Below are 25,376 nucleotides of genomic sequence, written 5' to 3' on the forward strand. Positions count from 1 at the left end.
ACATGTCTAAAAAGTTCAAATAGGGACATAATGATACAATGATACATTTGTATGACTCATTTTCTTTGCACCTAGTTGCCCTTAAAATAACTCCCCTTGAATAAAAGCTGTATTCTTTGCATACCAGAAAGCCCCCTCCACCCACCGAATGTGTTTGAATCAATATGATCCTGGATGTCTTTTCTGTAAAATGAGATCCTAAGTATACATAAAGACTTCTTTTTTTTGCACCCGGTTCTCCCACCACAAACCAGGCAGGACACACTGGATTGGTAAGGAGAGATAACGGGAAAGCTGCCCCCCTACCGGACAAAGAGTAGCATTCATCACTTCGCATTCATTACATGAATCACTCGCTCTATAAATGAAGCTTTCGTTCGCCTTCATTGCCTGCACGACCATCAGCATGTTAATGTGCACACAGAAAGTGAGTCAATACTGATGATTCACTTTGGAATGATCGAACAACAAAGGTTTTATGGGGGAGCGATTGAAAAAAACAACTGAAGGGTCATGGTAGTTCAAAACATATTTAATTATTGACCGTCATGGCTGATGTTGAAGCACAGGTATCCCTAATTTGTCCCAGATAGAGTCAATTTGACAGCCAACTATTCCAGTAGTCGTCTGAAGCCCGTAGCATGTATTTTTTTGTATGTACACTGTAAAATATGATAAGTTGACTTTACTTAAAAAAAATGCAAACTTGCTTCCTTAGAAAAAACATACACATACATACAGTGCCTTGCAAAAGTATTCAGCCCCCTTGAATCTTGCAACCTTTCGCCACATTTCAGGCTTCAAACATAAAGATATAAAATTTAATTTTTTTGTCAAGAATCAACAACAAGTGGGACACAATCGTGAAGTGGAACAACATTTATTGGATAATTTAAACTTTTTTAACAAATAAAAAACTGAAAAGTGGGGCGTGCAATATTATTCGGCCCCTTTACTTTCAGTGCAGCAAACTCACTCCAGAAGTTCAGTGAGGATCTCTGAATGATCCAATGTTGTCCTAAATGACCGATGATGATAAATAGAATCCACCTGTGTGTAATCAAGTCTCCGTATAAATGCACCTGCTCTGTGATAGTCTCAGGGTTCTGTTTAAAGTGCAGAGAGCATTATGAAAACCAAGGAACACACCAGGCAGGTCCGAGATACTGTTGTGGAGAAGTTTAAAGCCGGATTTGGATACAAAAAGATTTCCCAAGCTTTAAACATCTCAAGGAGCACTGTGCAAGCCATCATATTGAAATGGAAGGAGCATCAGACCACTGCAAATCTACCAAGACCCGGCCGTCCTTCCAAACTTTCTTCACAAACAAGGAGAAAACTGATCAGAGATGCAGCCAAGAGGCCCATGATCACTCTGGATGAACTGCAGAGATCTACAGCTGAGGTGGGAGAGTCTGTCCATAGGACAACAATCAGTCGTACACTGCACAAATCTGGCCTTTATGGAAGAGTGGCAAGAAGAAAGCCATTTCTCAAAGATATCCATAAAAAGTCGCGTTTAAAGTTTGCCACAAGCCACCTGGGAGACACACCAAACATGTGGAAGAAGGTGCTCTGGTCAGATGAAACCAAAATTGAACTTTTTGGCTACAATGCAAAACGATATGTTTGGCGTAAAAGCAACACAGCTCATCACCCTGAACACACCATCCCCACTGTCAAACATGGTAGTGGCAGAATCATGGTTTGGGCCTGCTTTTCTTCAGCAGGGACAGGGAAGATGGTTGAAATTGACGGGAAGATGGATGCAGCCAAATACAGGAACATTCTGGAAGAAAACCTGTTGGTATCTGCACAAGACCTGAGACTGGGACGGAGATTGATCTTCCAACAGGACAATGATCCAAAACACAAAGCCAAATCTACAATGGAATGGTTCAAAAATAAACGTATCCAGGTGTTAGAATGGCCAAGTCAAAGTCCAGACCTGAATCCAATCGAGAATCTGTGGAAAGAGCTGAAGACTGCTGTTCACAAACACTCTCCATCCAACCTCACTGAGCTCGAGCTGTTTTGCAAGGAAGAATGGGCAAGAATGTCAGTCTCTCGATGTGCAAAACTGATAGAAACATACCCCAAGCGACTTGCAGCTGTAATTGGGGCAAAAGGTGGCGCTACAAAGTATTAACTTAAGGGGGCCGAATAATATTGCACGCCCCACTTTTCAGTTTTTTATTTGTTAAAAAAGTTTAAATTATCCAATAAATTTGGTTCCACTTCACGATTGTGTCCCACTTGTTGTTGATTCTTGACAAAAAATTAAAATTTTATATCTTTATGTTTGAAGTCTGAAATGGGGCGAAAAGTTGCAAGGTTCAAGGGGGCCGAATACTTTTGCAAGGCACTGTACATACATTTTCTCCCGCTTATCCAAGATCGGGTCGCGGAGGCAGCAGCTTCAGCTTGGAAACCTAGACCTCCCTCTCCCCAGCCACTTCATCCAGCTCTTCTTGGGGGCTCCCAAGGCATTCCCAGGCCAGCCGGGAGACATAGTTTCCCCAGCGTATCCTGGGGCGGCCTCCTCCCAGTCGGACCTGCCCAGAACACCCACCAGGGAGGCGCCCCCGAAGCATCCTGATCAGATGCCCAAGCCAACTCATCTGGCTCTTCTCAATGCGAAGGAGCAGAGGCTCTACTCCGATAACCACCAACCAACCACCAATTGTGCAAGTTCTCCAACTTGAAAAGATTAGAGAGGCCTGTAATTGTCAACATGGGTAAACCTCAACCATGAGAGACAGAATGTGGAAAAAAAACAGAAAATCACATTGTTTGATTTTTAAAGAATTTATTTCCAAATTAGAGTGGAAAATAAGTATTTGGTCACCTACAAACAAGCAAGATTTCTGGCTGTCAAAGAGGTCTAACTTCTTCTAACAAGGTCTAACGAGGCTCCACTCGTTACCTGTATTAATGGCACCTGTTTTAACTCCTTATCGGTATAAAAGACCTCTGTCCACAATGTCAGTCAGTCACACTCCAAACTCCACTATGGCCAAGACCAAAGAGCTGTCGAAGGACACCAGAGACAAAATTGTAGACCTGCACCAGGCTGGGAAAACTGAATCTGCAATAGGTAAAACGCTTGGTGTAAAGAAATCAACTGTAGGAGCAATTATTAGAAAATGGAAGACATACAAGACCACTGATAATCTCCCTCGATCTGGGGTTCCATGCAAGATCTCACCCCGTGGCGTCAAAATGATAACAAGAACGGTGAGCAAAAATCCCAGAACCACACAGGGGGACCTAGTGAATGACCTACAGAGAGCTGGGACCACAGTAACTAAGGCTACTATCAGTAACACAATGCGCCGCCAGGGACTCAAATCCTGCACTGCCAGACGTGTCTCCCTGCTGAAGAAAGTACATGTCCAGGCCCGTCTGCGGTTCGCTAGAGAGCATTTGGATGATCCAGAAGAGGAGTGGGAGAATGTGTTATGGTCAGATGAAACCAAAATAGAACTTTTTGGTAGAAACACAGGTTCTCGTGTTTGGAGGAGAAAGAATACTGAATTGCGTCCGAAGAACACCTCACCCACCGTGAAGCATGGGGGTGGAAACATCATGCTTTGGGGCTGTTTTTCTGCAAAGGCACCGGGACGACTGATCTGTGTAAAGGAAAGCATGAATGGGGCCATGTATCGAGAGATTTTGAGTGAAAATCTCCTTCCATCAGCAAGGGCATTGAAGATGACACGTGGCTGGGTCTTTTAGCATGACAATGATCCCAAACACACAGCCAGGGCAACAAAGGAGTGGCTTCGTAAGAAGCATTTCAAGGTCCTGGAGTGGCCTAGCCAGTCTCCAGATCTCACCCCATAGAAAATCTCTGGAGGGAGTTGAAAGTTCGTGTTGCCCAACAACAGCCCCAAAACATTACTGCTCTAGAGGAGATCTGCATGGAGGAATGGGTCAAAATATCAGCAACAGTGTGTGAGAAGCTTGTGAAGAGTTACAGAAAACGTTTGGCCACCGTTATTGCCAACAAAGGGTACATAACAAAGTATTGAGATAAACTTTTGGTATTGACCAAATACTTATTTTCCACCATGATTTGCAAATAAATTCTTTAAAGGGATCCTCTATTTTTAAGACAAGTAATTCTTAGAAGATAAATGTTAGTATCAGTTATAATAATTTGATATTAAAACCCCTCTTAATGTTTTTGTTTTAATAAAGTTTGTAAAATTATTTTAAGTGATAGGTCACCATTCTTGTTACATCGCAGTGCGTGACGTCACAGGTCCCGTTGACGAAATTCCAGCGTGTCCCTCGTTAGCTTTCCCAACATGTCGTCAGTTTTGGTCCTATTTGAACCAGATCTGAAAAGTGAAGAGCAGGACAGCACTGTCGGTCGTTCACAAGACGAGCTTCAGGGAAAAATGCGTGCAGCAAATACCTGATAAGACAAAAGTTGTGCAAAACTGGTGATGCGAGAGAGTCCAGTTGGGAACTCTGGTTGGGAGCGAGAGCGTATGCTGTCCGGTTTTATTAGCAGATATTCAAGGTAAGCATATTGCGTTTTCAATATTAGCCCAATATAATTATGTAGATTGTTAGCATCCAGAGCTGTCGTGTGCTTTACATACAGTACAGGCCAAAGAGCACACCTTGTGTAATCCATGTCTTGTACATTGTAACGCGTGGTAGCTAGGATACGTGTATAAAAGTACCAAAAAGGGGAGAAGCTTCCACTATGCACATTTATTCACAAAAAATAATATTTCCACCTTGACCACTCTTCACTCAGGAGCTCAGCAGTAAGCAAACACGCGTTCCCTGACGAACTCCCAACATTGTTGTGAGGTCCACGTCAGAGTCACTGTCGTCACTGTAGCGTGCCATTGTGCTTTAATTATTTAGTATGATTTGGGGAAAACTCCCACAAAGAATTGTCAACATAAAAGATAGCAATAGTAATCCAAATCCGCGTTTTTTACTCACTCGAAGATCCAGGAATTAGACCGATCCCATGGCAATGTCGCAGCCGTCGATTCCACAAAATAGACTGATCCGAAAAGCTGCTGTGGGACCGACGAATTTTAAAAAATGGACAGATCCGAAACCAATATTGCAGACGTGGTGGGACCGGCGGATCCAGAAAATAGACGGATCCCTTACTTGACTGAGGATCCAGGAAAAATGTTCGGGCGCCAGTTGTAACGCGTGGTGGGTAGGGTACGTGCATACAGGGACCAAAAAGGGGGAGAAGCTTCCACTTATGCAGATTTATTCACTAAAAATAATAATTCTAACTTGACCACTCACTTCACTCCCCTTGTTTCCATTTGACTGGAAATTGCATCCAAAAGCAGCACATCATGGCATTTAACTTCGCGAGTTTAGGCAGCAATAAGCAATTGTTTAACACGCTACAAATTTGGAACGATACCAATTACGTCATCACTGCAAGCCCGCAAACCATGGCGCCCATTGACGGTCAAAATATGGACTAAATATTATAAAATATTGCCACTGATTTAACATTTTATGTGTTTCTAACAACATATTTTAGTACAAGAGAACAATTGTGGTTTATTAGAGCCTACATGTATTTAAGTTAGAGGATCACTTTAAAAATCAAACAATGTGATATTCTGTTTTTTTTTTTCCACATTCTGTCTCTCATGGTTGAGGTTTACCCATGTTGACAATTACAGGCCTCTCTAATATTTTCAAGTGGCAGAACTTGCACAATTAGTGGTTGACTAAATACTTATTTGCCCCACTGTATGTTTTTGGATGGGGTTTTTTCTTGTTAATTTAGAGGGCGTTTTGAGGTATTTAGAGGGTTAATTCCGTAGTGCCCACCCACGGACATGCTCTGCCCACTCAAAGAAAACTGGATGTAGTACTAACGGCAGTCTGGGCACCGGCTATGGTATCCCATTCATATAGTACTGATGTGTTATAAGTTTTAACCTTTGCATTGTTACATCCTCTTTCACCTTAAAAAAAACAAATATATATAACATTAAATGTTGGTTTTGTTCCTAGGGGGCGCTACACACTTTTACGCATATTTTTATTTTATTTTATTTTATTTTTTTACATGTTATCAAAGTTTTCACCAATGGTCACCTGGCTGTTGAGTTTTGTGAGTTATGAGGGATTCTGAGGGGGTCAAAGTAGGGCCCAAAGGGTCAGCGGGACAAAGAATGACTGCTAGGGGGCGCTACATAGTGTATTTGGAATTTGTCTTTACACGGTATCAAACATTGCACTTGTCTTGACCTGCCTGCTGATTTTGGTGCATTTTGAAGCATTATAAGGGGGTCAAATTGAGCTCAAAGTGGCTGCGGAACAAAGAATAACTATAATAATAATAATAAAACGGCAGAACCACAATAGGTTACCTAAAAAAAAATTTTTTTTTAAACATTGTCACCAGCATGTCCATACTGTTCAGTTATGGATGTGTTTTAAGTCAAAATCAAATCAACTTTTATTTGTTTCGACCTAATCAGAACAACAGTTATCTCAAGGAGAGAACAAAACATGTTTTAACGTGCCCCCCCAGGTAAGACTAATGCCCACCCACACGTAGCATCCTGGTAACACGACTGATTACCTGTTTTCTATTTTTCTTTTTTTCATATTTCTATTAAGATACTTAGCCTTTAATGAATGTCTCACGCTACATCATGAAACACTGTTATGGATAGATATCAATAATATTGTATATTTGGTCAAAGTTGGAGAGGCCAACTTCCTGTTGGCTTACTTCCTTACTTCATGTGACCCTCTTTCTCTTCTTTGCTCACACTAAGCGCACAAACCTGTAGAATATGACAATACCTGATGAAGTAACAGCAGAAGATGAGGCTGAGGATAAAGACGAAGATCCCTGTGCCAAAGATGACCATGTAAATGTTGAGCGGCAGGTCGTGGAAAGTGATGGGTGGCATGGCGCACGACTTGTTGGAATAATCCAGAGCCAGACCACAGAAGCAGCCTACATGAGGACAGAGAAGTCACTTAAGAACGCGCATATGACATTTCCTTCCAGGGATCATAATTAGTCATAATAATTAAACATTCTCAATTAAATTGCTAGGAAATAAATCTGAACATGTCAAGGGTATGGAAACAGGAAAGTGAATGGAGACAATGGGACAGTGGGTTCAAATGAACGGGACATCCAATGCTGTCAATGCAGGCGAATGAGGTCAAGGAAAAACAAATTTCAAGTTATCTCTGAGTACGCTTCATCCCATACGCCCTCCCTCAGAGTGATCAACCAACTATTGTTTTCAAGTCTTGAACTCCGCCACAAACAGATGGTGTTCTCATTACGAATGCCCTCCTCCTCCTCACACTTTACTTTGATGCGCAACCCCTGTGCGCTCTTTGCTCAAGTACGAAAGTGATCATCGCCATATCACCAAGGTTACAGGAAGTGCGCTGCAGGGGAAGGGGTGGGGGTTGCTGAGGACTAAAGATGGGAACCTGTGGGTGCCTCACGTTGTTCATGTCAACAATAATCACTGATTTCCTGATAGAACGCAGGTGTCAAACTCTAGGCCATTTTGTTAGCCCGACAGTACTCGATGAAAAATTGAGGACTACGCACATTGGAAACGTCTTCCCTTTTTAAACTTTAAACAAATTATTTAATTAATAAACATTTTAATCACTTCAGAGTAGAAGTCGTGCAAGAAAAAAATACAGAATTATGAAGAAAAAATATGTACAAGTTGCATTGGAGTATGAATAACATTTTCATGGGGAATTTCTTTTTAATTAAATCAATAACGAGAACAGATATTCTATTACGGAAACATTATAATATACTGTGATAAGTGACAAAGTGTGGAAACACTGTCATTGACTTTCACAGGCTGCTCTTGAGCTTTATGTATCACACAACTTCAAGAAACAGCTTACTATAGACAGCACACAGGCAGATCAGTAATTTAGATTTCTTACAGAGTCACGGTTGCCCTAACAAATTACCCATCAACCTCTGTGGACAGAACAGACCAATGAAAACAGCTTCATGCCACAGGCCTCCCAGCATTCATTGTGGCACTCGAGATACATTCAAAGTTCACATTCTGCGCTAATTATTTCTTCAGTTAATGTTCCAAATTTTTTCATTACTTGCAATTCATGCTATTTAGTTTGTTGTAATGTGATCATTTTCGGTTTCATATGACGCAAACAACTTTTTTCCAAGAACTCCATTCTTCTTCTATTTTTGGACGTCTTTTCAATGACGTGTAGAGAAATAAGTCGCACTATTCAGACGCAACTGAAGCAGCACTCGCAAGCCTCTACATCTAAATTTTGAACTCAAGATGACGAACCATTGCCTAAATGGAACACTGAAGCCCTGAAACTTGAGATACTGTCCTCCTTAAAAGACGATATTGCTGGACTTATTAAGCATTAACTGCTATTGGAAATGCTATATCACCTTTTAAACTTGAGCTGTGGTCCGTGAAATGACTTAAAGTAATTAAAATACTTAGTGAGCGATAATGCTGCTATCGATCTTAAGTTGGCTAAGCTAACTGGCACTATAAGAGACATTGAGGAGGCTCTCACCAGGTGCACGGATAACATAGCTGACATGGAAACAACTAATAGACCTCACTGCCAAATTTGCTATGCTTTAGGACAAATGTGAAGGAATACATTAAGACTTAAATCTCATCAGTCACATACGGATTTGAAAGACCTACTGTCACCATTTTTTCCACACTAATTAAATGACTGAATCTTGTCAAAAGTAGGGATGTCCTAATTACATATTTTTGCACCCAAATAAGAGTCAGCTTAATTTGAGGGTCAGCCAATACTGAGTCCCTATCGATACCTTGGCAATGTATTGAGACAAAAAGCACTTTCATGATATATCATATATTGATATATATATATATATATATATATATACGGCGGAAAACACAGACATGGCGGAGAAAGCAGTTTCTACTCTTGCACACCTCTTTAAAATAAACTGCTGTATTTTAAGCCAAAACAATTGTCTGTATGCTGCCATATCAGTTTCATGACGCATTAAGCCCCCGAACAATTTTTAATTTGCCCATTTTACCCTGGAGACTCCCGTTTAACAGACACCGCGCAACCGATTTTGTTTCAACCCAGCCATAAAAAGAAGGTAAGTAATTAATATTTATCATTTGAAATGTATCAATTTTAGCTTAGAATCATTAATTGATGTTAAATATTTGGTTTAAAAAAAAAGAATTTACAAAATTATTCACCTGCATATTTTAAACTTTAAAAATAAATTAGCTCACAATGAAAAAAATAATGTCTGTAAATAGGTCACAGATATGTACCTCATAACTACCGCTCAATTGTATTTTTTTTTTTTTGTTTTGTTACTGTCGCGTTTTCCCAGATATTTTAGATTACAAATAATTGATCCAAACAAAGAAAAATTGAAAAAAAAAAAAAGTTTAAAAGGGTAAATATTTGAAAAAGAAAAATCTCAGCCACTCCTTGATGTCTGCAATTTCTGCATTGCGACCCTTGTCATTTTACCATGTTCCACCCATAAAATCCTCAAAAAGTCCGGCTGTGGCCATTCACAGCCGTGTATTGACACTCGGTGATACATGTTACACGGAGTTTTTGGTCGAAACAGGGTAAGTACGCGATAATATCGCGTTGAAATCATGGGTGTCTTTAATTATGCTCTCGCATGCTCTCACCTCAAGTTAGGGTTTAGGGGTTAATTTTTTTTTTTTAATGGCCTCCGGTTCAAAATTTTTATTTCCCCAGAAAATTGAGATTTTAAGCTTTCCAATGATATATCACATGTGCATATAGGACAATTTTGAAATTTGGCCAAATTGGGGGTCTCAGAGCAGAACTTGAAGTCACCTGAGTGTTTTCCACCATATATATGCACACAGAGTATAAATAATTATACCATCCATCCAGCCATTATCTTCCGCTTGCTCCGGAGTCGGGTCGCGGGGGCAGCAGCTTTAACAGGGAAGCCCAGACTTTCCTCTCCCAAGACACTTCAACCAGCTCCTCCGGCGGGATCCCAAGTCGTTCCCAGGCCAGCCGAGAGACATAGTCTCTCCAGCGTGTCCTGGGTCGTCCCCGGGGCCTCCCGCCGGTGGGACATGCTAGGAACACCTCTCTAGGGAGGCGTCCAGGAGGCATCCGAACCAGATGCCCGAGCCACCTAAACTGGCTCCTCTCAACGCGGAGGAGTAGCGGCTCAATGCCGAGTCCCTCCTGGATGACCGAGCTTCTCACCCTATCTCTAAGGGAGAGCCCGTATACCCTGCGAAGGAAACTCATCTCGGCCGCTTGTATCCGGGATCTTGTTCTTTTGGTCACGACCCACCGCTCGTGACCATAGGTGAGGGTAGGAATGTAGATCGACTGGAAAATCGAGAGCTGTGCCTTTCGGCTCAGCTCCTTCTTCACCACTACAGACCGGTGCAGCGTCCGCATTACTGCAGATGCTGCACCGATCCGCCTGTCGATCTCTTGCTCCCTCTTACCCTCACTCATGAACAAGACCCCAAGATACTTGAACTCCTCCACTTGGGGCAGGATCTCATCCCCAACCCGGAGAGGGCACTCCACCCTTTTCCGACTAAGGACCATGGTCTCGGATTTGGAGGTTCTGATCTTCATCCCAACCGCTTCACACTCGGCCGCGAACCGTTCCAGTGAGAGTTGGAGGTCACGGCTTGATGAAGCCAACAGCACCACATCATCTGCAAAAAGCAGAGATTCAATGCTGAGGTCACCAAACCGGACCCCTCAACGCTTCGGCTGCGCCTAGAAATTCTGTCCATAAAAGTTATGAACAGAACAGAAGGGCAGCCTTGGCGGAGTCCAACCCTCACTGGGAACGAATTCGACTTACTGCCGGCAATGCGGACCAAACTCTGACACCGGTGGTACAAGGACCGAACAGCCCGTACCAAGGGGCTCGGTACCCCGTACTCCCCGAGGCACACGGTCGAACGCCTTCTACAGATCCACAAAACACATGTAGACTGGTTGGGCGAACTCCCATGCACCCTCGAGGACCCTGCAGAGAGTGTAGAGCTGGTCCACTGTTCCACGGCCGGGACGAAAACCACACTGCTCCTCCTGAATCCGAGATTCGACTTCCCGACAGACCCTCCTCTCCAGCACCCCTGAATAGACTTTACCAGGGAGGCTGAATGGAGGTGCAGAACATGGCCCACTCAGACTCGATGTCCCCCACCTTCCCCGGAACAAGGGAGAAGTATTGTCGGAGGTGGGTGTTGAAACTCTTTCTGACAGGGGATTCTGCTAGACGTTCCCAGCAGACCCTCACAACACGTTTTGGCCTGCCAGGTCTGGCCAGCATCTTCCCCCGCCATCGGAGCCAACACACCACCAGGTGGTGATCAGTTGACAGCTCTGCCCCTCTCTTCACCCGAGTGTCCAAAACATGCGGCCGCAAGTCCGATGACACGATTACAAAATCGATCATCGAACTGCGGCCTAGGGTGTCCTGGTGCCAAGTGCACATATGGACACTTATGTTTGAACATGGTGTTTGTTATGGACAAACCGTGAAGAGCACAGAAGTCCAATAACAGAACACCACTCGGGTTCTGATCAGGGGGGCCATTCCTCCCAATCACGCCCCTCCAGGTCTCAGTGTTTGTGAACAGCAGTCTTCAGCTCTTTCCACAGATTCTCGATTGGATTCAGGTCTGGACTTTGACTTGGCCATTCTAATACCTGGATACGTTTATTTTTGAACCATTCCATTGTAGATTTGGCTTTATGTTTTGGATCATTGTCCTGTTGGAAGATCAATCTCCGTCCCAGTCTCAGGTCTTGTGCAGATACCAACAGGTTTTCTTCCAGAATGTTCCTGTATTTGGCTGCATCCATCTTCCCGTCAATTTTAACCATCTTCCCTGTCCCTGCTGAAGAAAAGCAGGCCCAAACCATGATGCTGCTACCACCATGTTTGACAGTGGGGATGGTGTGTTCAGGGTGATGAGCTGTGTTGCTTTTACGCCAAACATATCGTTTTGCATTGTGGCCAAAAAGTTCAATTTTGGTTTCATCTGATCAGAGCACCTTCTTCCACATGTTTGGTGTGTCTCCCAGGTGGCTTGTGGCAAACTTTAAACGAGACTTTTTATGGATATCTTTGAGAAATGGCTTTCTTCTTGCCACTCTTCCATAAAGGCCAGATTTGTGCAGTGTACGACTGATTGTTGTCCTATGGACAGACTCTCCCACCTCAGCTGTAGATCTCTGCAGTTCATCCAGAGTGATCATGGGCCTCTTGGCTGCATCTCTGATCAGTTTTCTCCTTGTTTGAGAAGAAAGTTTGGAAGGACGGCCGGGTCTTGGTAGATTTGCAGTGGTCTGATGCTCCTTCCATTTCAATATGATGGCTTGCACAGTGCTCCTTGAGATGTTTAAAGCTTGGGAAATCTTTTTGTATCCAAATCCGGCTTTAAACTTCTCCACAACAGTATCTTGGACCTGCCTGGTGTGTTCCTTGGTTTTCATAATGCTCTCTGCACTTTAAACAGAACCCTGAGACTATCACAGAGCAGGTGCATTTATACGGAGACTTGATTACACACAGGTGGATTCTATTTATCATCATCGGTCATTTAGGACAACATTGGATCATTCAGAGATCCTCACTGAACTTCTGGAGTGAGTTTGCTGCACTGAAAGTAAAGGGGCCGAATAATATTGCACGCCCCACTTTTCAGTTTTTTATTTGTTAAAAAAGTTTAAATTATCCAATAAATGTTGTTCCACTTCACGATTGTGTCCCACTTGTTGTTGATTCTTGACAAAAAAAATTAAATTTCATATCTTTATGTTTGAAGCCTGAAATGTGGCGAAAGGTTGCAAGGTTCAAGGGGGCCGAATACTTTTGCAAGGCACTGTGTATATATATATATATATATATATATATATATATATATATATATATATATATATATATATATATATATATATATATATATATATATATAGGGTGTTCCAAAATGTTTGACCCCATTTCGTAGCCCGATAATTTTGACAGTTTACTTTGAAATGACCACAAATTTTCACAACTTGTTTAAACACGTTTCAAGTTTTTGTGTGTAACGTTTGGCATTTCTATGTTTTCAGGTTAAGAAATGCCGTTCACTTCAAAAGAAAAGGCATTTTGCGTGTTAGAGTATGCTCAGACTCGGTCACCGAAGACAGTGCAGCGTGCCTTCTTCAAAAAATTTGCAAAGAAGGCACCAACTACCAAACAAATTAAAACTTGGCACCAAAAATTTCAAAAAATTTCAGCGAGTTTGGCATGAGTTCGAATACGGACTTAACGTTTGCACAGTCACAGGCGGCACTCATATTGAACATTTATGAAAATCTGTAAAAGAACCAACAGTATTTGTACATTTCTTTGTCAATTTAACCAATAAAACTTATGACCTTCAACATAAAGTATTTAGTTTCATTAAGATCCATCAAGTAGTGTCTGAGATATGGGCATTTAGAATGGGGTCAACCATTTTGGAACACCCTGTATACATACTATAACTTTCTTTGATGCCGTCAATTTTTATAATGCACGATAAATTATGGCCCTTCCCTCACCCCTTAGTTTGGAATTCAAGACAACACACATTCTAATGGATGCCAGCTCTGGGGTGAGAGCCAGAAATCATCCTGGTGACTTGATCCTGGTAAAAATCGTGGTTTTAATTGCCAAAATTGGGCACATTAAGGCAGTGTGACGAAAGTGAATCTGCCTGGTTGCTTGGCACAACTCATCTTCCTAGCGCCATGCGCAGCTATCGTGGCCACTCGGGACACACTATACGGGGGCAAAAGCACACAGAGGATTAGGTCAAATTACCGTGTCAAGTGAAACGTAATGCACAGATGAACTGTAAATTAAGGTGTGGCATAAAAGAAAGTGAACGTTTTCGAGCACCATGAGAACCTCCGGCATGGACATGACATGAACATGATCTGACATGAAAAAAAAATCTGTGAAATGAAATCATACATCAGAATTTCATGAGAGTACTTTGGTTCGGGTCTTGGGGTAGTTCAGTATGGAGATTGATCCTTGATTATCTCAGATTTGTTTGTTTGGTTTTTTTTTTTCGCAAATCACTTTTATATTACAATACTTTAGTTTCAGTCTCGGGGTGCTCCAGTGTCCCCCAGAAGTGGACCCATTCTTGGATAGCACACGTTTTTTGTTTTTTTTTAAATAAAGGTACTTGCACTTCGAAATGTTTCATTAGTAGTTTTTGAAAACAAAGGTTTGAATCGAATGTTGTATCACCTGAACCAATACACATCAAAGTTAGTATAAGTCAATACAGATTTATTTGACATTGATCATTTACCCTACCAATTAATTAGGTTCATATTTGGGAGACATGTAGCCCTGACCACCATCCAAAAATGTGTTTGGTCTTATTAATGCCCCGTCCCCAGCAAAAAGTGTAAATGTAGGTTATGCTGTTATATCGTCCCTAACAATGTTGAGATCAAACCTACCACCTTGTCATCACACTATAAGTAAAGACAATAAAGATGATAGTACACTCAACATTTTATTTCCCCCCACTCAAAAATTACATCTCACATCACATTTGACTCCCACTTCCAAAACGGGAGCCTCAAATATCACAGGCCTTTCCGCTCCACTTTATTTAAACAGGCTATTAATCAGAACTCGAGTTCTGCCACGAGACACGACTTCATTATCCGGCACGATGATGTGATCACCATTGGTGACGGCGTGCGCACATGCAAATGAATTAACGCTAATAAACGATGTGGTGTACGAGATGACACCTGCGAGGATATTGCACACGCACTCGGCAAATCTGGGTCACGAGTTCTGCGCGTTCTAACCTTAACGCCGGGATCTACACGCATGAGAGCACCCGTCTTCTGCATCTACCTTTTTGTGCTCAGGGGAGTAACAGTAAATTAGCTGCTATTTTGCAGAGGTTGCACAAGTACATAGACTCTTTTCTTAACTCATTGGCTGCCACTGACAGCAATAGACATCTAATCCATTTGTAGTTCAGTACTAGTGATAAACTCATATGACCCTTTCAAGGACAGTGGTCACTTCAATGAACAATGAAAAGTTATCATTACTTAACTCATTAATTGCCAGCCCAGCTCAAAAGTGTTGTGGTGTTTAGTTAGACGGAAATTGTTATTGAAAATACCATTTCAACTTGGAGTGCTTGAACCAATCATTCGATCACTTCCATCCCCTCCCAGTTAAAGTGGATTGGACGTCTATTACAGTCAATGAAGAATGATATGTGAGGTCACAACAGATTTATAAAACATTAATAAATCAATAAAATTCCTAGAGCAAAATACACATTGGCCCCACTTATTTGAATTCTCTTTTTCTTTTTTCAAATCATAACTATTTGTTTTGTTGTTTGTAATTTTAATTTTTCATAATTCATTTTTTTCTTTAAAATTATTTCTATTTTTTATTAGTCATAGCTTTTTTTCATTTACATTTTTTTTTGTTATTTATATTTCATTACTATTTCAATAATTGATTTTTTTCCCCCAAAAAATATATCATTCAATTAATTCCATCACAAAATACATGCAAGCAGCACTAATACTACAATTAGTTGTCAAAAGGGTGCCACAAAATATTGTCCTGTGGGCCGGAAGTGGTCTCTGGGCTGCAGGTTTAAGACCCCAATCCTATTTAAATGTAAAAAAAAAAAAAAAAAAGAAAAAAAAACATAATTCGTGCAAGAAAGGCGTAAACACACAGCAGACAGATAAAAAAAAGAGCCATAGGATTGGATGTCTATCACCGTCAGTGGCAGCCAATGAGCTAATTATCCATAGGCTTCAAAGTACAGACAGCTTGGAACGGTATTAAACTTGAAAACCTCAAGTAAAGTGCAGATATATGAACGACTTGTATTGGAGTGTTTCAAGTTCTGCAGGACTGCTGACCTATAGACCCTACCCACGTGACGTCACAGCTCCGCTCTCCTGAATGGTACCGCCCACTTGTCCGTCAAAACATAGTGTTAACCTGTTACGGCTACGTACATTTCTCCTATTTACGGCGTGTTTTTCTGCTCCTTAACATTAATAATCAAAATGGTGAAGGCGTGTGTGGCTGTTGGTTGCACTAACAGAGAAGATGGAAGGAGAGACTTGAAGTTTTACCGTATTCCGAGGGATCCAAAGAGGAGAGCGAAATGGACGGCTGCAATTCGACGTGAAAACTGGGCACCAAAAAATCACCACAGACTATGTAGTAGTCATTTTATATCCGGTAAGATGCATTTCAGATATACTTAGAGGGTTTTGGGCTGACAAATAACCACAATTAAGATCATTGCGAGGCTAATCGCCGACAACATACGACGTAGTACGACATAGTTTCAAATTCAAGATGTTTGTGACTTCCCTTTCTTCCACCATCGTTATTTTTCGAATATGATTTAGCTGGTACCAAGTGAAAGAAACTGGCCTCGTCTACGGGGCTGACAAATAACCACAATTAAGATCATTGCTAGGCTAATCGCCGACAACATACACGTATGTATGTAGTGAGAGTGCTATCGCTAAACCATATAAACATTAAAAGCCTTAACTCCATTGACAAACGACATGAAATACATTAGACTTGACAGTGGATGTTAGCAATAACAAAAGATTTTGAATTGAAAATTTCGTAACTCACCTTTCCAAGCACAAGATAGATTCCTGCCGAACGAGGACCTGTTTCACCCAACCAGCAACGAAGTATTTATAAGCCTCCAAGCTCTTAAAGTTTTTCAAATTTTCGTGGGAATAGGCTGATTTTGTGTGGACAAGATAATTGTAAATATCAGCGTAGCAGATGTCAGGCAGACAGGGCGAAGACAGTGGGTCGAAAAACATCGATTTGGGCATCAAATATGGATCTGGCGACTGTATAGAACGAAGCTTTTCCACATAACGCCTTTTATGCAACACATCCAGTGAGTTTACGGCATCAGAAAACACCGGGTCTTCCATGAAATGCATTTTAAATTCCTCGATCAATTGAAAACAATGCTAATACAGAGACAAAATGACGGACAAGTGGGCGGAACCACACAGCGAGCACGTGGTTTTGTGACGTCGGTGGGTAGGGTCTATACACAGCTATATTGATAAAAGTAGTAAACACCACCCCAAAAAATATCCAGAAAGTCTTTTTTTCCCTGCTAGACACATTACAGTGGGAAAGCCCCCATGTGATTCTGTATCTCCTCTCACAGCTCCTGGTAGGGTTTTGTCCTATTTACACACAAAACTGCTGCTGTGTGCACCAAAGACAGCATCAAATATTCAGCAGTTCACATGAGATGGAGCAGCATCATTCAAGCCTGCTTCTGCTGCTACAAGAAAGTAGGTTGAGCACAAAGCATAGTGACAAAGTACATTATTTTGAATAGTGAGTAGTGATTTCTTTTGTGAGTTCAATGTACATGAAAAAAAATCCACAGAACTTGTCCTCAATAAGGTCACAGCAGGTGAGTAATGGAAAGAAAGGCAGGGCACGTATGAACAACTATTTGTATTCATATTCACACAAGCTGTATGGACAATTTAGGGCAGGGGTATTCAACTCATCTTTGTTGCAAGCCCCATAGTTGTTTTGGTTACTTCGGACGGACATTATGTATGCCAACTAGGACAGCCACGATGAATCGACAACAATTTAGTTAAACGGGTGACCAATAGTAATTTTTCAAATCCTCTTTTTTTGAGTCTCTAAACAGTAAATATTCTATTGTATTAAATGTTTCATTTGTTAATTTTCCTTTTTGTTAAAAAAAAACAAAAATCGGGTAATATTGTCTTATTTTTATTTATTTTTTTAATATCCTATTTTTTTTTCATTAAAAATCAGAAAAATACCTGTAAATATTCACTTTACTTATTTGTTTTAATTTTATTTAAATTAAAAACAAAAAGGGAAAACAACTTTTTTTCCATTAAAATATAGCATGAAAACTAGCAAATACTTGTACTATTTTTTCAGTTTAAAAGGTAAAAACTAAATATTCTCCTGTTATTTTGGGAAAAAAATATTTACATACACCGTAATTTTCGGACTATAAGCCGCTACTTTTTTCCCTCATTTTGAATTCTGCGGTTTATAGTCCAGTGCGGCTTATTCATTGATTTATTGGGTTAATAGGTAACACTTTAGTTGACAGCGGTGTCATAAGACTGCCATAATTATTTATTACACCATCATGGGCATTAATGAATGCATATGACAGATGTCATTAAGTGTCATCCGGCAAATTATGTCACTAACTCCATTCATGTCCAGCTCGGATCTTTTACATCCATTCAAAAGTGAGATAATTTGCCGGATGACACAAAATGATATCTGTCATCTGTCATATCAATGCTCGTGCCAGTGTCATAATTATGATGGATTTATGACAGTCTTATGGCACCACTGTCAAAGAAGTGTTATCAAATACCATAACTAGCAATTAATGAACAACCGGAACAGTAACTGAAGAAATAATTAGCACAGAACATGTATTTTGATAGTTGTTAACATCTGTTGCCATACGCGGAGCTTAAGGGGGGGACCAGGGGGGCCAGCTACACCCCCCCCCCTGGTGGCCCAAAAGTGTTATTGCATGAAATTGACTTTCCTATAAATGATTTTTAAATCAAGAGTTTTCCGGTAAAATATTGTTTATAAAAGTTGTCAAGCAATAAAACAAACAACAACAATTAATGAAATGACCAAAAAAAGATATTTTAATAATGGGGTCAAAATTATTTTTTGAACAGATCATGTGACTAGCACCTTAGTTATGAGTTATGTCGACTTAAACAATTAATTGAACCCAGAAAAGAACCAGTTATATATTTTGGACATCGGTGTTTATGAAACTGTAGGAACTCCATACAGGACTTGAATTACAGTAATAACAGTTATTGGTCATCCTACGAGTAAAACAGTAAAACATTGCCTTTTTTTACGTTCAGTATGTATGTTAGGTTATACGACAGATTTTTTTTTTTTTTTTTAATGGATGGATGGGCCATGTTTTAAAACCTGGTAGATAACCACATCACCAAAACACGGAAATCAAGCAAATCAGTGCAGCGCAGCGGCTCCGCCCAGGGAATACGATTTTTGGCGGGGGTAACTACATTGGCAAGGCACCGGCAGGTGTACCATATTCAATGGATGACGATCTTGGCGAAAAGTATAGCTGTCCTAAGTAGCCTGATTTAGAATTCCCCTCAAGATGGGAAACAAAAAAATGCAACTTATAATTATAAATATTCTTGTAAATTTTATTTTTCACACTGCGTTTCGGGGTCATCAACATGTTGTGCCCCCCCGCCCCAAAAATCAAACCCGTCTGTAGCGCTGCATTGCATGCTAGAAGGCATGTTGGACGACAACAGTGTTGACAGCAGGTGGCAGCAGAGTTGACTGTCTCCCACAAGGGAGCAGTAATGGCCAAATAAAGTGTTTATCTATCAAATAAAGTCTTATCTATATACAAATGCCGTTTTTGTGTCAAATTAGATGGTGGCAGCTTATAGTCAGGTGCGCCTTATAGTCCGAAAATTACGGTTTATATAAAACATTTTTGGTAAAGGAGAAGAAAAGTCAATATTAAGGACTTGGGACTTCCCTGGGCGTGTCATTTTTAGAAGATGATAATTGAGTGTAAAAAGACTGTGCTTATAAGATTTTTAAAAAATGTTTATTTTAGCAAGGAACACAACGCCGAGCCACATGATTTTATTATTTAGGGCAACTGACAGGCAGGGCCGGCCCTGGCCATTTGGGGGCCCTAAGCAAAATAATGCAAAGGGGCCCATATTTTTGGCCCACCATTTTGTCACAGTGTACTGTGAAACCCATACATGCAATCTAACCCATCCGTCCATATTTTGTGTATTAATCAGATTTTGTTACACTGCGTACTTCAAACTTCTCACCCCAAATGATTGTAAGTACTTATGGTAGATAGCGCCAAACCTTTTTCTAAAAGAGGAAAGAAAGAAGTTAAGGAAGAACGTTTATTTTTTTAAGCTTGTAATCAAGTATCAAAACTCACAAATGTCAAATAAAGCAAACTGTAGTAAACAAAATAGAATATAAATTAAACAATTGCCAGATTGGGGGCCCCTTAGTGGTCAGGGGCCCTAAGCAGCTGCACAGTCTGCGTATAGGCTGGGCCGGCCCTGCTGACAGGCCACATAAAATGATGTGACAGGCCAGATTTGGCCCCTTGCCTCTAGTTTGAAACCTCTGATTTAGTTTTAAATGAGCGTACTATTGAGAAATGTATGAGAAAACATATTTATATTCGAAAAACGAACAAAAAAAACTGGTATGATGTGTAACATCCACACAAGAACTGAGATTGGAACTTCAAACTTGATAATTGTGAGGCAAACAACACAAGTAAATAATGTTAATTGCAAACTTCCTGTTACATAGGATATGTATTATAATGGAAGCACTGGGAGGATATGAAAACGCCACACAGGAAGAAAGAAGCCGGGATTCCAATCATGAATCTCAGAAACGTAAAGAAGATGTACTGTATACTGCCCATTAGTCAAGTGTGCTATTATGGATTTTTACATTATTTTCAACAAGTAAATAATGTCAAATATGAGAAGGTGAAGTACATTTTGGGAGCATATACAACCTCCACACATGAGCTGAGATTTGACTCATTGGGGGCCATTGACGACCATAACTGCCAAATCATCCCAGTTCAAGAAGGAATAGACGTCTATCGCCGTCAATGGCAGCCAATAAGTTAATGTGTTTTTTTTTTTTTTTTGTGGGGAGTGATAAAAGTAGTGCGGTTGTCCTGGTATGTAATTGTCCCATGTTTGTTATATAAATCCCCCACTGATCACAGATAGATAACAAAGCACCCCCCCGCTGCAGAATGTCATTCTTTTGCCACTTAGTAATGTTTCTGCTCCGAAACAGGAGGCGCGTTCAGTAGCACAAAGGGACGAATTGTTTCTCACCAAACAGCAGCAAGGCGACTGCGTGCAAAATGAAGCAAATTGCTTCATACTGCGATTGTTTTACTACAATTTCACTGCTACACGGTCAGTGAGGGTGCTATTGCACGCAATAAACGTGTTTTTCTCATATTGTAGCGGAGTGATGCTTACCGTTGCACCACTGCGAGGGGTGCATCAATGCGTCGGGGGGGTTCTCTCTCTTTGAAAATCCGACGACTGTTTCAAAGAAGCGGATGGCAGACCTGTACAAAGTGGCCGGCGATCAAGATGAGGTCACGGAGCAAAACCTGATGGAGACGAGCGCGCAAGACCCGAACTGCATTATCCTCTGCTTCATCCACGCGCAAGGGCAAGAAAAAAGGGCGAGCTTCTCATCCCTGTTCTGTTGTCAGTTAGGAAGAGGAATCATAAGAACTGAGAGACCAGCAGCATCTGCGAGAGAGCCGAAGTGGAGCACTGGCTCGTTTGGGGATTTTCTTTCCAGTTCCCACCCGCCCATCGCTCCCTCCCTCGAGAATTATAGTGACGTGTGTTGGGGACCAATGTGCGCCCGAGTCGTCTGGACCCATGGGGTTGCATCCGTGGTCATTCTCTGAAATGAATAATGATGAGCCACCAGGGGCGTCACTAGGTTTTAAGAACGGGGGGGATTAGCCCCTAGGACAGGGGTTGGGAAACTTTTGGCTGAGAGAGCCATAAAGACCACATATTTTTAAATGTAGTCCATTTTAAATTTAAAATATGAGAGCCATACAATGTTTAAAAGTAAAAATACAAGTAATATGTGCATTTTATGTAATTTCAACACTTTTAAAGTACAATAAGTTGCTGAATTCTTTTTTTTTTTTTTTTTTTTTAATTATTTATTTATTTTCCCTTCAGGCATGACAAATCCAAACAAATATACAGCATTTATATGTGTTTACAATTAATTCAACCCGAAAAGAAAAGGGCTGACGGGAGAAGCCGAAGCTTATTGAAATCCGTCCCCAGTATACCATATAGGACGCATAAAATATCGAGTATCAATTTTTGACATTCAGATTTCGTAATGATTACAAGTTTTTTAAATTTTTTATAATAACCATCCCCTCTGATTGTTCATTTTCCCAATAGTCCATAATCGATCGTGGCAATGTGCTCGTAAGGTTGATTAGATCCAGTAGACTAGTTTATAATTCAGTAATTAGTTTATTCAGTTGATTCGATCCAGAAGATAGGGAATAGCTGAGGACCGATGGTAGGCCGTGTCCGCCACCCTCCTTTTGTTGACTTAATCCTCGTCGCAGTTTTCGTTCCTTGCTGACTCCCAACGAACATTCACCTCAAGGTTGTGCAGCTTCGTAGTCGGTTGCATCGCCATTTCGGTTGTGGACTCATGGTCTGGGGGACTGGCGTCACTAGGTCCTTCAGAAGGACCGTACCAGTGATCACTGTCCCACCTGGCACAATCAGAAGCTGCCAGAAGAGCACCAAAAGGAAACATCCTCGATATCGTTCCTCTTCGAGTGTGGTCAGACACAGCGGCCGCCATCTACCCCAGCTATCCTCCACAATATCCAGACTTTAAGGTGTTTTCCGAGCAGGCGCGTTGTCCAGGTTCTGACCGCATTGTAAAGCAGGACAGTGGCCAATCGACCAGTTTCACGTCGTTACAAATTTGAAGAATTTGAAGTCAATTGTCTGTGCATTTACAGCCAACAGATGATATGTCCTTGTGAGTTCTGTTTGCATTGGCTTTGAACAGGGGCGGACTGGTAATCTGTGGGTTCTGGAGGATCACAGAACGGCCGGTGCCCTGGACGGCCGGCGGCCGCCATTCATTATACATCACTGTTTTTATCCCCCCTAGCCTCTCATTATCTACATCTCGCATCCAATCCGACAGGTGGCAGCAATGCGCCTGGCTGTTCATCGCCAGTCTGATAGAAGAACGAAGAAAACACAAAGTACCCTTCATTAGTTCTTTGTAGAAGCAAACTAGCGACGAGCGGTAATGCACAATATGGATGGTGGTGGCAAAAGTAAGAAAAAAAGGGTGGCTCGGAGAACTTAGGTTAGGGAGAAAAAAAAACAAAGAAACAGGAGAGCAAAGCATTAAAATGTCTTAAGTTGACAAATATTTTCGCAGGCAGCAGTCTGGCTGCAACGGCCACGTCGGGTAACAGCAGCCTAGCCCCCGGCAATGGTGAGAGGGGTAGCGGGCGCCGCTCTGACGTGCAGCCAGTGCAGGGAGAGAGAAAAGAGGGAGGGTTGAAATGATAAGCTGGTGGAAGTTCCCCAGACAAGCGCAGGGCAAGTAAAAAGGGGATGAAGAGGGTCACTTGCTCGGTATACCGGCAATTGTTATCCACCAGGTAGCTACATTTTAAATGACAATTAAAGGGTTAGTGGCTTAGTGCCAGCTAGTCCATTTGCAATCGTGTCAAGTTACAGTATGCTAGTCCTACTATCACTCTCCTAAGGAAAAATATTTTAGCTGTAAAACAACGTATGCACACGCAGCAGCAATATTAATTCATATGAAATATAACAAAATATTAATAAAATGGTTTTACTTTAAAGTTTAGTAAGTTAAATTGGTATGATATATTTTTTTTAATCATGTATATATCGTTTTGTTTTCTGGTTAAAACTTTCCAATGAAGGTTATGTATTCAGGATTTGTCTTGAAATGTTTATTGTATTTTCATTGAAATGTATTATTTGTATGGCAAGATTAATTGTGGCAGGGGTCTCCAAACCGGTCCTCAAGGGCCGCTGTGGGGCCTGGTTTTTGTTTCAACCGATCGAGTACCGACAGTTTAACCAATGAAGTTTCTGCTAAAACAAGCAGCACCTGACTGCACTTGTAAAACACCAGATTGGTGCATAGGTGTTGTCTTGTTTTGTTGGAATGAAATCCTGCGCCCGCTGCGGCGCTATGTGGAGTAGTTTGGAGACCACTGAATTATGGCATGAACAATGAAATCATTTTATAGACAGAGATATATTATAATAAATTAGATACATAAAACTTGCTTTGAAAAATAAATTTGCTTTCATTTGTTTTTTCAGGTTGATCATAGAGCTAGTACAGAAAATGAACCCAACTCCAGTTCAGCCTTGCAGTACTTTGAGCGCCCCAAGTCAGACAGTCACAGTCTAGACACATTTTCTTCATTTTCTCTCAAAGTGCACGAAATTGATGCATTTGGGCATGCCCCCGGACCCCTAGGGGGTCTGTGTTTCCCTTCGTATAGCGATTCTTGTGGGCTGGGCCGAGCCAAAGTCCAGGGCTGCTTTTTAGTCCCAGTCCGCCCCTGGCTTTGAATCACCTTTGGGTTTGGTTTTTTTTTTTCCCCTCTTTTTTTTTTTTGCCTTCCATTGTTTTAATAACTTATATAAATAATAATAATTTAAATAGTTAACAATAATTAAATACTTTTAAAATAGTTATTTTAATATTTTGTTGTGTCCACATATAGATTCACCCTATGTTTAAAATATTTCATCTTTCGTTGTGTTTGTGGAAAATATACACACAAGTTTCAGCCTGAAAAGACTGTTGTACTTATGGTTTTAAACCAGAAGGGGTTCGCTTTAGCGTTCGCTTCTTGGCGTGCATGGGCAATAAATGTTCGCATTTTAGAGCGAATAAGAGATGAACTGTCTTTGCAGCAATGCAAGACGGACGTTGTAAACTAGTATTTTTTTCTTGTTTCAGGTGAGAAAAACAGTATAATTTGACTGTGTATATTAGTGGATTGCTTTATTTTAGGATGATTGTGATGTGTACTGTATGTTAATATAGTTCAGAAATATGTAAATCGTTAAGTATGTTTATGTATGACTATAGATGTGTTCGCAATGGTCGAGCGGTCGACGAGTGAATGTTAGTAGTGTCTAAAATGTAGAAGTTAAATGTTTTGTCACAAAAACGTGTATTTGTTAATTAATATAATTATATAAGGATTCGCATTTTAGAGCGAATAACAAATGAGCCGTCTGTGTGCTGCAGTGCAAGACAGACGTTTTTTTTTTTTCTTGGTTCAGCTGTACAAGAAAAATGAAAATTAAACAAAATTACATGTGTAGCAACAGACTGAAGTATTTAATCTCTGTCTGCACCATGCTACAAATGCATAGCTATTATTTGAAACGACTGCCACACACATCATCAGACTTTTCAGTCGTTCTCCACTGCCACACCTCTCCTGGATGTTGCCTGACCACTGGCTTGCCAAATGGAAAAAAAATGTGAATGCCCCTTACTAGTTGCTCTATTACTTCAATCAAACTCACTGAAGGGGCTCTCTTCCTCACTTTACGAA

General features: G+C 41.0%; 1 protein-coding gene across 2 annotated transcripts in view; it reads right to left on the bottom strand.

Moving 5' to 3' along the window:
• Positions 1-21,559, bottom strand: part of rnf122 (ring finger protein 122) — a 43,967-nt gene extending 22,408 nt beyond the window's left edge. For both annotated transcript variants that reach the window (XM_057832407.1, XM_057832406.1), the window contains exons 1-2: positions 21,214-21,559; positions 6,823-6,979 (exon numbers count right to left, since the gene is read on the bottom strand). In XM_057832407.1, coding sequence (XP_057688390.1) covers positions 6,823-6,979; positions 21,214-21,238 — 182 coding nt within the window. In that variant the 5' untranslated portion in view covers positions 21,239-21,559. The remainder of the gene's footprint in view (positions 1-6,822; positions 6,980-21,213) is intronic.
• Between the last annotated feature and the right edge of the window lie 3,817 nt (positions 21,560-25,376).

Source organism: Corythoichthys intestinalis, chromosome 3 (assembly GCF_030265065.1).
Source record: "Corythoichthys intestinalis isolate RoL2023-P3 chromosome 3, ASM3026506v1, whole genome shotgun sequence".
In the NCBI taxonomy this organism is placed as follows: Eukaryota; Metazoa; Chordata; class Actinopteri; order Syngnathiformes; family Syngnathidae; genus Corythoichthys; species Corythoichthys intestinalis.